The sequence below is a fragment of the Strongylocentrotus purpuratus genome, unplaced genomic scaffold (assembly GCF_000002235.5).
Source record: "Strongylocentrotus purpuratus isolate Spur 01 unplaced genomic scaffold, Spur_5.0 spur5_scaffold_19, whole genome shotgun sequence".
NCBI classification, from domain to species: domain Eukaryota; kingdom Metazoa; phylum Echinodermata; class Echinoidea; order Camarodonta; family Strongylocentrotidae; genus Strongylocentrotus; species Strongylocentrotus purpuratus.
In genome coordinates this window covers 24,007,105-24,021,353 of record NW_022145604.1, presented here as the reverse complement: position 1 = coordinate 24,021,353, position 14,249 = coordinate 24,007,105, and the positions used below count along the sequence as shown (strand labels likewise).

General features: G+C 37.5%; 1 protein-coding gene across 1 annotated transcript; it reads left to right on the top strand.

Moving 5' to 3' along the window:
• The first annotated feature begins 3,524 nt into the window (after positions 1–3,524).
• LOC755815 (glycoprotein-N-acetylgalactosamine 3-beta-galactosyltransferase 1) lies at positions 3,525–7,580 on the top strand. Its single transcript, XM_001191962.4, has 3 exons — positions 3,525–4,118; positions 5,993–6,693; positions 7,164–7,580. The coding sequence occupies exons 1-3, from the start codon at positions 3,869–3,871 to the stop codon at positions 7,275–7,277; spliced, it is 1,065 nt and encodes a 354-aa protein (XP_001191962.3). The 5' UTR covers positions 3,525–3,868; the 3' UTR covers positions 7,278–7,580.
• The last annotated feature ends 6,669 nt before the right edge of the window (positions 7,581–14,249 follow it).

Here is a 14,249-nt window from a genome sequence, read left to right as displayed (position 1 = left end):
AAAAAGTGCCCGAAAAAAGTAAAAAATCTTTGAGTGACCGGTTTTACCATACTCATTTTCCCCAATAGACTGTAGTGTTATGAAAACCGTTTGGCAAACGGTTTTCAAAATTTGTAATTCCTATCATAAATATCTTGATAATCAGACAAGCGATCGGTTTGTAAAAGTCATGTGGTTCCTGACTGACCTAAAGGTTTATAATTATCATTGCAGCTTTTTTCTCAGAATCTGAGACAAAGTTACCGGATCCCTTTATATTGCGAATTTGGGGTCCGCATAGACTAAGTGATCTCCTCATTCAAAAAGTCATAACTTTCTAGTTATACGACCAATTAATTTCAAATTTCCGCCATTAAAATTTTATACTTTCATACAAATGAACTTATTAAAAAAGCTGGATTGCCCTTGAAACCTCTTTTAAACGCCTTTGTGCATGTATGTATTCAGAATGTGAAATGTAACATAATGCTGCCATGTTTGTTAGTTCTTGGAGTTCTGTTAACAAATATGTAGTTATGTAAGTCAATATATTTGGTTAACAAAACCTACAACGCAATTTTGTTATTTATCATTTTATAAATGTTATGTTTATTGTTTTAATGTAGCTATTTTGTTTACGTACGTTGTTTTTTGTTTCGTTTTCTTTTATATCATTATTTTTCAAATTTGTATTTAGAATGGAAATAAACATTAAATTCAATTATAATGAAATTTCTGAGTTATTATTGTATGGAGGTTGGTGCTTTGAACAGTTTCGATGCTTTTCTTTCAATTCTTCTCTCGAATATGGATACAAGTTCCATGAACAACATATGCCCAGGGGCGGCGATCCCGGGGGGGGGGCGGGCGGATACGTCCCCCCTCAATTTTTTTAGACGGGGAAATATAAAAAAGCGCAACAAAAATGTATAGCAAATACTGAATAATGACTGCAACAAATTCTTAGGCTCTGGAGGGCCCAAGAGTGCAGCGTTTAGACCAATACAATTGTAAAAAATTCTCGCTCGTTCACTACGCTCCCTCGCATAACATTCTTATAAAAACAAACTTTAAAAAACGGATTTCGTCCCCCCCCCTCCCCGGTCATGAAAAGAAATCGTCGCCCCTGCATATGCCCACCTACCAATTGAGTGGGGGAATGAAACGAAAGAGAACAAGCGTGAAAATGGAGAAAGGGAAGAGAGGAGGGTAAAAGACAGGACAAAAAAGATGATTGGAACACCTTCCGTACCGTGTTCCGATGGTCTGGGTGCGGGTTGTTGGCATTGATTGTTGCTTGGAAGGACAACAAAATGGCTTGCCCGGTCTAGCAACATGTAATGTTTGCGATATGTCTGCGGACTGTTGAGATTCAGCTGTTTATGACGGGTAAGGGGAGTAGATCGCATCAGGGGCCCATTTCCCGAAATCGTCCAACTTCTTGACTAAATCAGCGTAAGCTTCTCGTCCGCTACGTATTTCACGAAGCCCTCTTTGCCAAGATCAAGCACAACACCCTGGCTGAGTAGTTATGACGCCTCCGAACCTGTCATATCCCTTTGATAACTGTTTTAGTCGATGGGCAGCGCCATCAAATGTCATTTATTGGGTAAGGCGTGGATCCACGAACCCCCCCCCCCCCCCTGGCAAAAAAAAAAAAAAAAAAAAAAAAAAAAAAAGATTCGCTCGAAAAAAATGTGTTTCTTCTGCCCCCCCCCGCTTATTCACCGGCTGGATGATTTCTGCTAAATATTAACTCACGAATAGTGCACAAAAAAAAAAATAGTGCTCTTACCCCCCCCCCCTCCCCCCCCCCCCCCCCCCCCCCCCCCCCCCCCCCCCCCCCCCCCCCCCCCCACCCCCCCTTTTTACCTCTGGCATTTTAACTTCTGACATTTTAGCTCTGGTATTTAAGCTCTGACAAGGGGGGGGGGGGGACTGAATACAGACTAGGATTAAGAGTCGGTGCAACGAATCGTCTTCTTTCTCGGATAATTGAATGAAACGTCAAAGCTTCCGCTCTTCACGCGAGAGGGGGGGGGGGGTAATTCAGACAAGGATTTAGAGTCGAGAACGGTACAACGAATCGTCTTCTTTCTCTAATAATTTATTGAATCGTCGAAGCTTCGGCGCTTCGCGTGGGAGGGGGGAACTGACCCTAGACAAGGATTAAGAGTAACAATAGTACAACGAATCGTCTTCTTTCTGTAATGATTTAATGAAACGTTAAAGCTTCTGCGCTTTGCGCGGGAGGGGGGGGGGGAATAACTAAAAAAACAATTTAGCTCCTGGTTCCGGGTTGACCCTGCTGGAAAGAACACACTCATTCACAGTGTGAATCACAGTGTGAAATCACAGTTCACACTGTGAACACAGTGTGAAACACAGTGTGATTCACACTGTGAATGAGTGTGTTCTTTCTTTTTCCGGTTATCCACACTGTGAACGACAGTGTGAAACGAATCGACCACAATGTGAAAACGCCCCGATTTAAGATTGTGGAGCACACTGTGATTCACACTGTGAATGAGTGTGTTCTTTCCAGCAGGGGATAGGATTAAATTTGTAGACATTGGGACATTGGCATTAATATATTTGTCGGTAATTGGTGGCCTTTACAGTTTACACCCCCACTGAAAAAGGTCTAGTGACACCCCCCCCCCTCCCACTTTTCTCTTGACGTCAGGGTCTTGTTACGTCAGCATTCAGGACTAGAACCGTGCTAAAAACACTAAACACATCTTCCACCTGTTGCCGTGGTAGATTAACAATAACCCAATCATTTAAGTACTACACATCTGACGTCGAGTATACAAATAATCCAAAAATAATTATAATTTTGCGAGTGCATTTGTGAAAATGCACTGCACAGCATCGGATAATGAACGAAACTTGTCAAGTGACCAGTTTTTGTTTAATGATATATTTCTTATATTCTTTGATATCACGCGCTGTCGGTCTGCAATGATGACCCCACACGCTTTTACGTTGCAATAATACAGTATTTATGTACATCACCACCTGTTGCCGCCGTAAGTCAACAGTCAGTATTATTTCAGCTGTTAACGATTTCGACTGAGCTTCAGTTTAAACTAAATTTGTGAACATATTATTCTTGTTCACTCTACTAATAGTTGTTAACAATTCTTGTTTAGATATGGTGCTGTATTAAACGCCGCAAAGAAGATGCTTCAGTTTTTAACGTGTGGATGACATCAGCTGTGAGCAACAATGATCCTGAGCGTTTTCACGGGTCTCTGTTTTATAAGGTACGAAATGTGAAGCGCATCGCCCTAATTATGCCATCTTTTGACGTCGTATGTTTTCAGATGGGCTTCGGGAGCAAACTTTGCATCTGTACACAAACTCTTGCGAATCGTCATTGATACACAAGCGTTACTAAACGGTACGAGATATAAGATCGCATATATGTCTTTGGTGACGTGGAAGAGATGATTAATTTGAACATTATATTGGTATCGATCGTTGGGCAAGAGGCCTTCCTTGTTCGACGGTATACACGTACATCTATACGTAGAAGCTGTGATTCGTGATCTACAAGTGTTTGTCCTCTTCCGATTGATGATTTTAAATGCTTCATGCCGTGTCGGTACTTGAAAACGACTAAACAATTTGGCAGGGATTCAAATTTCTGTTTTGGGATCAGATCAGATCAGATAGCCGACCACCATTTCTTCTGGGTGTGATAAAATCACGTATTAGGCCGTTTTGATTTTCGTGTTTCTACATTAAATGTGATGTGACTATGTATTGGTCGTTTTCAAGCGCGTTTGAGCAAACGAAAAGGTGTTGATGAACATTATCATACGGATTCGCAAGTAGAAGATTAGTGACTCCTCAAAGTGGATCGGAGGGAATTACAAGAGACATGGGTTTTTCACAGCTCAGAGTCTTTCTGGCCTTCATATCCGGTGCTATATTCATGTTGTTCACCTTGACTATGATTAACCAACAAATGTTCGTCTTCCAGAGACATCCTCATTCAACTTTGACCGCCAGGAACCAAGCAGTAATTCAAAAAAATGCCGTCCCTTTATCTTTACACGCCTTAAAAGCAGCTCCGAGAACGACCGTGACGGATTCTGAGTCGAACGGTATTGCTGAAAAGAAGTTGTCAGGTAAGTTCATAGGTTCATCAAAAGTTTCAGTTCGCATCGTCGTCCTCTTAAAGGTAAAGACCAGTTATGGTCATGCGATTGCATTGTGAAAAAAAAGTGGAATCGATCAGAAAAGGTTGATCATCTAGCATCTAGCATCTGCAAGGTTCTGGAATCATCAAAATGATAAGAAATTTGGCCCTTTCTTTGTAAAGTTACAAGCACTATACACAGAAAGATGTATATGAGACTACCCTATATCTCTCTCAGACCATGAGAGAAACAAATTTACCAAATATATGAATTAGTAGGCGGTTTCCCGGCAAATTTTTTATCATCATGTATTAGTCAAAACATATTCTTTCACATGATTGGTAATAAGAGCTTCCATTTCATTTTTTGAAATTGGAGCGTTTCTAATACTGGTCTTTACCTTTAAACAACCTGTTCACTACTATTCAAATGTATGGATGTTTCTTTCCTGGGGACCTCGTGGTGACGAGGTATTCCATTAGACTGGCGAGGTATTCTGTTAGGCTGATATTAATGAATGATCTACAAAACGTGGAATCCAGTCTGTATGCATTACTTGTTGCTTTGTCAGGCAATCCTCGGAAAATCCTATACGTTGTCAAGAACAAAATTATTTATTTAAAAGGTATTCATACAATTTGCATATGTTAGTAAACCGTTCTATTGTACTTGTCTTTAAAATGACGCCGCGTATGGGGCATTCCCTCTCATAATTATATTCGCTCGAAATGTCGATAATCAGAATAATCAAATTAAAAAAAAACGAAACTCGCTCGGGATGCCTTGGGAAGGGCGGCGCTACGGATGGCTTGAACAACTACACGTACAAGACATGTACAGGTCCATGATGGTCATGATGGACATTAGCGTAGTTACAAGGGGACAAGGACTCATGAAACCCTCCCAGTCGCCTCCAATCGAATGGCGAAAGAGGAAGAAAAGGAAAAGAGAACGTGAAAATGAAAACAATTTACAAGGGAAGTAAAAAAGGAGATGGGGGTTCCCAAGTGAAATTTCCAATAATATTGCTTGAGACCATCAGTTGAGTTGTGATCGCAGGACCCGCTTATCAAGGTAGTGTTTCGACCTGACCGGTCATATTCCGGGCCAAATGTTCGTCTCAGTCCGCATTTAAATCCCATTAATGGATATTACATGGGGAAAATTTGATCAAATTCACATCACATTAAAAAACACAAACCAATATGAAACTCAATTAGAGAATAACTATTTTCGATGTATCCTACTTTAAAACACAGTCATGTGTCTGGTCACTTCATGGGTATCTATACATCATTGCGCAGGGGAAGAATGGCTTAATCCTCTATCAAATGTTGAGACAAGTTTATTTCAAATTCTTAAAGGTACTATGTCCCATTTGCAGGCCGAAAAAATGAAAAGTTTAAATTCCACGGCATTTGAAAGATAATACTAATTTAGAACTTCCCTATAAAATAGGGGGCTTGAAAATGTCTTTAAGTGGGAAAATAACGATTATTAGTTGTCGAATCGACTTAACAGCTATAGAGCCAGTGAGTAATAGTCTGGTTTTCAGAACATTGTACCGAATGGTCGTACGTTTTATGCTGCGCAAAGATTACAGATCATTTTATGTATGTTATTCCCAAAGAAGAAAAAGGCCAGTCTGTCACTCAAAAGTGTCTGACAGTGAAGTCTAGCAAGTAATCGGGTTTCCTTGCATATTAATTTGAATATTAGGACACTGCTAACGTTTAAATTTCACAGATAGGAATTAAATGACATATATATCATTCTTGCAAAATTCTACAAAAATTGATGTTGGCTGCAAAAGGGACAAAGTATCTTTAATGTGTTAACTTTAGTTAATTATCATCCTCCAGATGTTACACAACGGACACGCCTGCGTAAGGTCCGCCTGCTGTGCTGGGTCTTGACCTCCCCCAAAACATTGAAAACAAAAGCGACGATGGTTGCCAGAACTTGGGCAAAAAAGTGTTCTCAGACGCTTTTCATGAGCTCTCAAAAGAGTACCAGTTTTCCCGGCAACGTCATCGGGCTAGAAGTGGCCGAAGGTCGAAATGCCTTGTGGAACAAAACTAGGATGTCCTTAGAGTACATTTACACGCAACATTTCAACGATGCTGATTGGTTTTTCAAAGCCGATGATGACACGTACGTCGTCGTGGAGAATTTAATGGCGTTTTTATCACGGCAGGATCCCTCGGAACCGGTCTTTTTTGGATTCAGTTTTAATAAGACACTACCGTATTTTAAGGTTGAATCAAGGCAGATGGATTACATGAGCGGCGGAGCTGGGTATGCGATGAGCAGGGAAGCACTCAGAAGGTTTGTGGAAGTAGGACTCCAGGACCGGACCGGGCAATGTCCTGACAGCCACCTGGACTGGCCGGAGGATTTGTGTCTAGGAATGTGTATGGAAAGCCTCGGTGTTCGTTCGAAAGACCATCGCGATCGGTATGGACGATTTCGGTTTCTTCCAATATATCTGCATTATTTTTTGGATGACGGTATGAGTCCTCTCACATGGCTTCATGAATATTCCAAGTACAACATCACAAGGGTATGTATGTTACATGTACATGTTTTTTGCCATATTGTTACTACACGGACCAGGGCTACTATAACTGCTACTACTACTACTACTGCTACTACTACTACTACTACTACTACTTCTACTACTGTTTATGATATTACAATTATTACTAGACAATAATGATGATAATAATAATAATAATAATAACAACAATAGTGATAACCGTAAAAATAATGCTTATGAAAATGATAAATAATTATATTCTTAGTAACGTCGATATTAATGATGGTAATAATGATAACAATACAAATGATAATAATGATGATGATGATGATGATGATGATACTACTAATAAAATAATAGTAATGATAGTAAAAATAACGATTTGAATAATAATATAATAATGACAATAACAATGATGAAGATGATGATGATGATCAAGATGATGATAATCATCATAAAAATGAATTCTTTGTTATCTTTTAAAATTCCTCCAGGGGCAAGACTGTTGTTCAGAATCACTCATAAGCATCCATTATGTCAATCCGGGGGACATGCTCGTCTACGACTTCCTTATACACAATGTTAAAGTAGGCCTACTCGATGGATAAACAGGCCTCATACTTACATGAACCTCATTTTATATATCCTAATAACTGGATCTATACAACTGATGTATTGTAATCCAGAGGTGTCGTGGTTTAGCGGATACATCACCTGATCTTAAATAGAGTCACTCGTCAGTTTCCAGGTGCAGAAGGTCATAATTCCCTGGCACCAGACTTGGTAGAAATACCATTAATGGGTGAACATGTCTGCGCACAGCAAACCCGTAGGCCAATCAAGAAATACCCCAAGTCTCTTGGAGAGTCTTCGGATGATGCAAATGTCACATAATTACTTTCCCATATGGGGAAAAGCAGAGCATTACATTAAGCCTGTTGGTCATAAAACTAAATGCTAATCCTGGTGATTGACAACTCCTGTTATTTGGTAAACCCCGAAAGGTGTCGAATTCCCCATGAGAGCTGACTTCTACATTGTGTCTTTAAATCACATGATTCGCGGTTTTGAGTTCCTCTGCGCCACCCTTTGGCAAGACAGGAAATCTAAATTTGCCACTCTCCACCCAGGTGGTGTAAATGGCCATTCCTGGTAGAAGGACGTTCTTAGAATACCAGAGCGCCTTGTCAAAGTAGCTCGGCTAACGCTGGGGTAATAATTTAGTAGTAGCAGTCATTTTCGAGATTTATTGACGGCTGTATGATAGTCTCCCTTTATAAAGGGACACTTAGCAATGACAGAGCCATACATACAGAATTTGGCCAACTTGGTTTCACTGGGTCACAACATGGCGTATATTCTTTTGTTGTGTGCTTGCCCAACAAAGCAGTAGTCGCCATATTATGGGTAATTTTACTAATGCCCGAACAAAATGATGTGTATCATTTGTTTTATAAGTTGATGTACCAATGACTGGTCACGTGTTAGGCTAAATAAATGCCTAGCCACGTGTACGCTCTCAACCAATAATTTGATTAGGATCCGCGTTATCATCCTATAATACGATAAAACGCTCGGTGAAAAAAAAAGATAATTAGCATAGACAAATTAGGGAAATAGGTTTGAGTAAAAGTGGGAGATAAAAAAAATGAACATACATAACTTCATATATATCCCGGTGCTCCTTGTTAAAACATATATATTATTTCAATGTAATTTTTATTGTTATTGTTGTTGTACTGTACTATTGTATATATTATTGATTATAACCTGCCGCCTAACCCACTGTGTTGACGGGCCTGGTTTTTTTGTGCATGAGCTATAAAGAAGTGATTTATCATCAGGATTATCATCTTGTTTTATAACCAAAGAGGAATTTCCTAAAAAAAAGCTAGGAGTGTTATCCACTTGCAAATTGTCATGATACAACGTTATCACTATTATTTTTAATTAATGCAATTCTTGATCAGTCTGTTGTCGGTGTGAATCGTTGTGTCTATCGTTTGTGTGACTGATGCATATAATAGGGTCCAACTGTCACGAAAGATAAGATAAGATGGATTCAACTCAAACAAGGCAATCATCAGAGACTAATTATTTTAATGACTACAATGTTACACACAGCAGGGGCAGAAGCGTGGGAGACAGAGGGCCATGACCGCTAACCCCCCCCCCCCCTGGGATCACACCAAACTCTGGACTATTCTTATAATGTTGTGCATGAACATACTTTATGATGTAGGTCTTTTGCCTTCAAATTGAACGAACAAATATTCATCAATTAGCACTTATATTACTACTGTAATTTGAAGAGTAGTCCTTTATAATAATTACCCTACATAAATCTCATAAGATTTATGAGGTATTACTCGTAAACTTTGTTCCCTGTCAGGGCACACAGCGTCTGGATATACAGTTAGCAACTTAATTATTCGTACCCTTACCAAGTTTTGTAATTTTTGTTTAAAGGCCCACTGCACTACTTGTAGCTACTTGCGCCCTCTTACAACAAACAATGCCTAATTGGTGACCATTGGTCCCCCATGATCCTCTTTTTCTTATGTTAACTGAGAGGTGAGTTGATGAGATAACCACCTGTCCAGTGACCTTGCAGGGCGCTCTAATCCCTCCTGTAAACTATGGCAGATAAGCTTTAAGTATGAGGAAAATGTTATTTGTCTCATTCATGAGAATGTGACATATTACAGCTCATATATCTAAAGGTATTCAACAAAGGCTCCAAGTCAACTAGTCCACCTTTCATTCTTAAGTTACGAAAAACACACAAAACATCCAATTCACAAGGGGTATGAATAATTGAGTTGTTAACTGTACATGAAGTGTAGTGTATTCACGATAGTTGCACAATGCAAAAGAAATTGTCATAACTGTTGCACTAGATGGCGCATTAAGTACAATCAAATAAATGATAGCTGATGCCAACAGTATTTTTACTTTTTTTCACGGCAGATTGTCTTTTTATTTGTTCTAAAAAAACCACGAGTGCATTACAAATTTAATACCTTGTACATGTACATTTAACTTGTGTAAATTGTCTATAAAATAAGTACTGCAATCAACTAGTACACAATTTCAAATTGGTACACAAACAACTGTAAATATTCATTTACATAAATCATTTTTCTTATATATGTCTGATAAATGTACACGATAGATTGTCCTTTTTCCTACAATAAGTTTACCTTATAAAGTTATTAGGATAGTATTTTGCACAACACGAGCAACAAATTGAATACTATAAACTGAGGCTAGCCTTTTGAACACAATTCAGCAAAATATAATACTGATAGAAATTAAATATTACACATGTTTATACAGATATTAATGTAGTACTATATGATCAAGCAAATAATGATGTTTGAAATTTGTTTTCAATATCCTAATTCCTAAACATAATATACAGTAACCATTCAATTTTGTACAAAACAATGTTTCACCTAGCAAGACATTAGTCAAATTCACTAGTTTCTGGAACACAGAAATGAATAACACCAATAACTGAAAACTGTAGACTACCTGACTGCCTGGCAGTATCCTGTTTTTTTTTTCTGTGATTTTGTTGTTCTTGGGTATTTTTTGTTCTTTGTTTGTCTTCTCCTTTTCTTTCTTTTTTTTTTTTTGGGGGGGGGGGGGGTGCGGGGAGGGGTCGTTTTATGTGGGGGATGTACATGGTATCACCATCACTTTTTTTTTCATTTGAAGTTTTACCTTAAGATTTTTTGTTTTTTTGTTTTTTTGAGGCTGCCATCCTTGTCAAGCTTTGCTTATGATTACGGTATCCTGCACTTTTCCAACAGAATAGTTCAGATAATACTTTAAATTTATGATGATATGTTATGGAAATAATAAGTTTCGTTATTATATGTACATATATTATGTAAAAAAAACATTTTGACATGAAGAAATTATTGTTTGTTTATGTTGTATTATACCTAACATTCATATGTTCTTTGTTATTCACTTATATTTTATTTGGAAAAAATGCAGAAATAAATCAAATCAAATCAAAAAAATCAAACCATGTTGATATTAAGTCATGTGTATGTTTTGGCCTTATCAAAAAATGTTTTCAATGGCTTGGTAAGTCTTCAAACCTGCACCGCCCCCCCCCCCCAAAAAAAAGGGGACCCTTGTGCTGTAACTTTCATTACACCAATGGATGTAATAGATGTTTATAAAAAATACAAATTTAGTAAACAAATATGCAGCAACATTTCATGGAATACTCTCTGCTTTTGAGCTATCTGAATGAATCTCGGTTCGCATAATCATTATTTTACACAACAAATCATGTCCAAGTTTAAGCAAGAATTGTTATAACAAATTTAAGTAACATGAATCTTTTCTAGGGTGAACAATAGTCATAATGACAAAATTTTTCTTAGTGTCAATATGTTTCATATACAAACTTTGTTCAAACAAAACTGTGATTTTGGAATTTACCTAATTTACCTATGGAACTTGCTAAATCATATCAGTAAATGGATAATTGAATTATATTTTTCCATAATTCATTGTGATCTTGATAAACTAATTAACTTATAACTTGTAGAGGTCTTGCCTACAAAAAATATTCAAAACATGTTCTCACAAGACATGATAATATTGCACTTTTATCTTTTTCTACATAGGCCTATATACGATGTATATATAAATATAAGTGTAATATATACTTAAACAATATATACATGAATAATATATAAATAAACAATTTAATACAATCGTTTTTAGATATCCTTTAAATTACTTCATTGCTTTTGGTTGATGGGATATCATCCGAATCAATAGATAATGAAGATGGAATGCATAGCTTAATAACCTTAAGTACTTCAGCCTAATTGACTTTAACCCGTTGAATTCAAAGCCTCTGAGATAACTCATGATATAATACCCTTTGGGAATGCACATTGAATGAAAACAAAAATCGCCTTCAAAAGATTTTTCTGTTTTGAATATTCATAAATATACTTACTCAAAATCCACAGAACCTCATTGAAATATTGAATTTTTATATGACCTGAGAAAGGATACAGCTTAGTGATTCCACATTCAAATGTGATAAAAAAATCAGAGTAATACAAACTATTATTACCTATACAAGGCATTTCAGCTCCTAAATAAAAAGTCGTATTTTGCATGCTGCTCCGAATATCAAACCGGAGCGGTGAATATTTGCCATATCGCCCTCTTCAAAGTTCCCCTTGTAGACCACTGTACTAAATCAGAGGGCAATATTGAGCCATATTTCATTCTTTCTTGTCAGTGCGCTTGTATTGTGTAGGCGTTAAAGTGTACGCGCGGTAACAATCATTGTTACGTCACAATTACATACCTGCCTGAATAACCTGAAATCAGATGGACCGGCATGCAGACGGGAGTAAAAATCATGCTTGATACCAAAGTTGTATATCAATAATTTGTAAAAATATGCAGGCTTGTTTAGGTAATAATAATCATATTGACAGGGCTTCTTTTGGGGTACATCAGGAATATTGACCGCGCTCAGACCATATGACCATATTGCCCTCGTCTTCGACTCGGGGCAATATGATTTTAGCTTGGTCAATATTACTGATATACCCCTCAAGCCCGGTCAATATAATATAAATATTCGTAAAAATACTCCAGCAGGATTTCACACCATACTGTCAAGTCATACCAGACATTTTGAACGCATCAAAACTTTCGCAAACTTGCAAGTGCTCCAGGTTTGCCAAAATGTTATGCTGGATAATTATCAAATTGCAACACTGTACAGTTAACTCTGCATAAATCAAAGTCACACAAGTTAATTTTCCCTAAAGCCAAATTTTTTTTAATTTTTTTTTTTTTTGGGGGGGGGGGCTATGGAAAACATGTGTCATTTACACTTCCTCAGTCAAATCTTTAGAATTATTTTTGTTCAGTCCAGCACATTTGACTGATGCAGAGTTATTAACTGTATTACTTCATTTATGAATTTTCTTTCATAAAAATGTTGCTGATAATTTTGTAATAATAAGGGTTAACATTAACAGAAGTGTGAAACATTCTTTAAAAAATGTACAAACGTGCATTCATCACGATATAATGTTGTATATTTACAGGATGCCTCTTGCATGAAAAGTTGCAATTAAACAAAATTATAAAAACATAAAAAGTTACAGTGAGCCATACTTTTTGCATGGTATAGTGGTTCATTCTCTTAAAATTCAGTCAAGAGATCAATGGTTCAAATTTAGTCAATAACTAACAACCTTCGCCAAAACATCTGCATCTGCCACTCTCTACCCAGAAGAACATGTACAACGTTAGCTGATATGTCAGCATCACTGTATGACAGGCATGAGAGACTATGTAGAGGTGTCATGTTCAAGTGGATATGTCACCGGACTCGCGATCACAAGGTCTGCGGTTTGAGTCCCGCCGCGGCACTAATGTCCTTTGGCAAGACATTGATCTACATTTGCCACGCTCAACCCAGGTGATGTAAATGGGTACCTGGCAGGAATTAATTCCTTGAAATGCTAGAGCGCCGTAATGGCAGCCGTGCTAAAGCCAGGGTTATAATCGGGAGCGCCAGGAGTGTCAAGTCTGACAGACATGCCATACAAGAACCCACTATCATAAAAAAGTCACTATTATATTATCTCCATCAAAAACATATATTCAACTGTTTCATTTGAGTTCTGGTATTTGCCTTAGAAAAAAACATTTGATCCAGATTGATCACTAATTCACTACATGTAAATTGTTCACAAATGAATTGCAAATCTGGAACCCCATTTCTGTTAAGAAGAGCACTGAGATCGATGTCAAAATGTGACCAATTTGAATTGATCGCAAGTAAATATAGAGCAGGGCCCTAATAGGTGGGCATTGTTTCAAAATTGTTGTAAGTACATGTACATGTATACATAACACACATCCCATTTATTGCATGCTTCCTAATTCTCTCTATTACACACATTTCAGTAAGATGCCGGTAAACTTATAATTACAAATGGTTTCGAGAAATGGTGCTGTGATTAATTGCAACTTTTCATGCATTTAAAGTGACTCGGTAACATTGTTGAAGGTTGATGAAAAAACTGCGCAATTTTTGTATGAAATGTTACTTATTATATTCCTCCTACTGTTCTAATTTTCTAACTTGCAAGGAAAACTGAAATAATTCTCAAACCACAGAGATGTTTATGGTTTTCTTTGAAGGCGTCACTGTGCGACACCCTCTGACACTAAATTCTCCCAACCATTTTTGGATTTTCCCAACCGTTTTTCCATGAAAATAAGACATACATGTAAGACAGGCTTTTAAAAATCTGTCAACACTTAACCCTAATAAGGCCGGGCTATTTGAAGTCTTAGTAGGGCCGGGGGGGGGGCCATTATGGCCCCCCCTCAAGATCTCGGCCGCGAAGCGGCCGATCGCCGCAAAAATTTGCACGCATGTCAAGTGAAGTGTAAAGAATAATATGATCATTTCAATTTTTTGAAAAATTCACTCATTTGCATATTTATGGTAATTTATGCAAATAAAGTCATAAAAATCACATTTTTACCAATAAATCATATATTAT

Coding starts and splice junctions, on each gene's coding strand:
- LOC755815 (XM_001191962.4), top strand. CDS start 3,869: ATGGGTTTTTCACAGCTCAGAGTCTTTCTGGCCTTCATATCCGGTGCT. Junction 4,119..5,992: donor TGCTGAAAAGAAGTTGTCAG/GTAAGTTCATAG, acceptor ATCATCCTCCAG/ATGTTACACAACGGACACGC. Junction 6,694..7,163: donor CCAAGTACAACATCACAAGG/GTATGTATGTTA, acceptor AAATTCCTCCAG/GGGCAAGACTGTTGTTCAGA.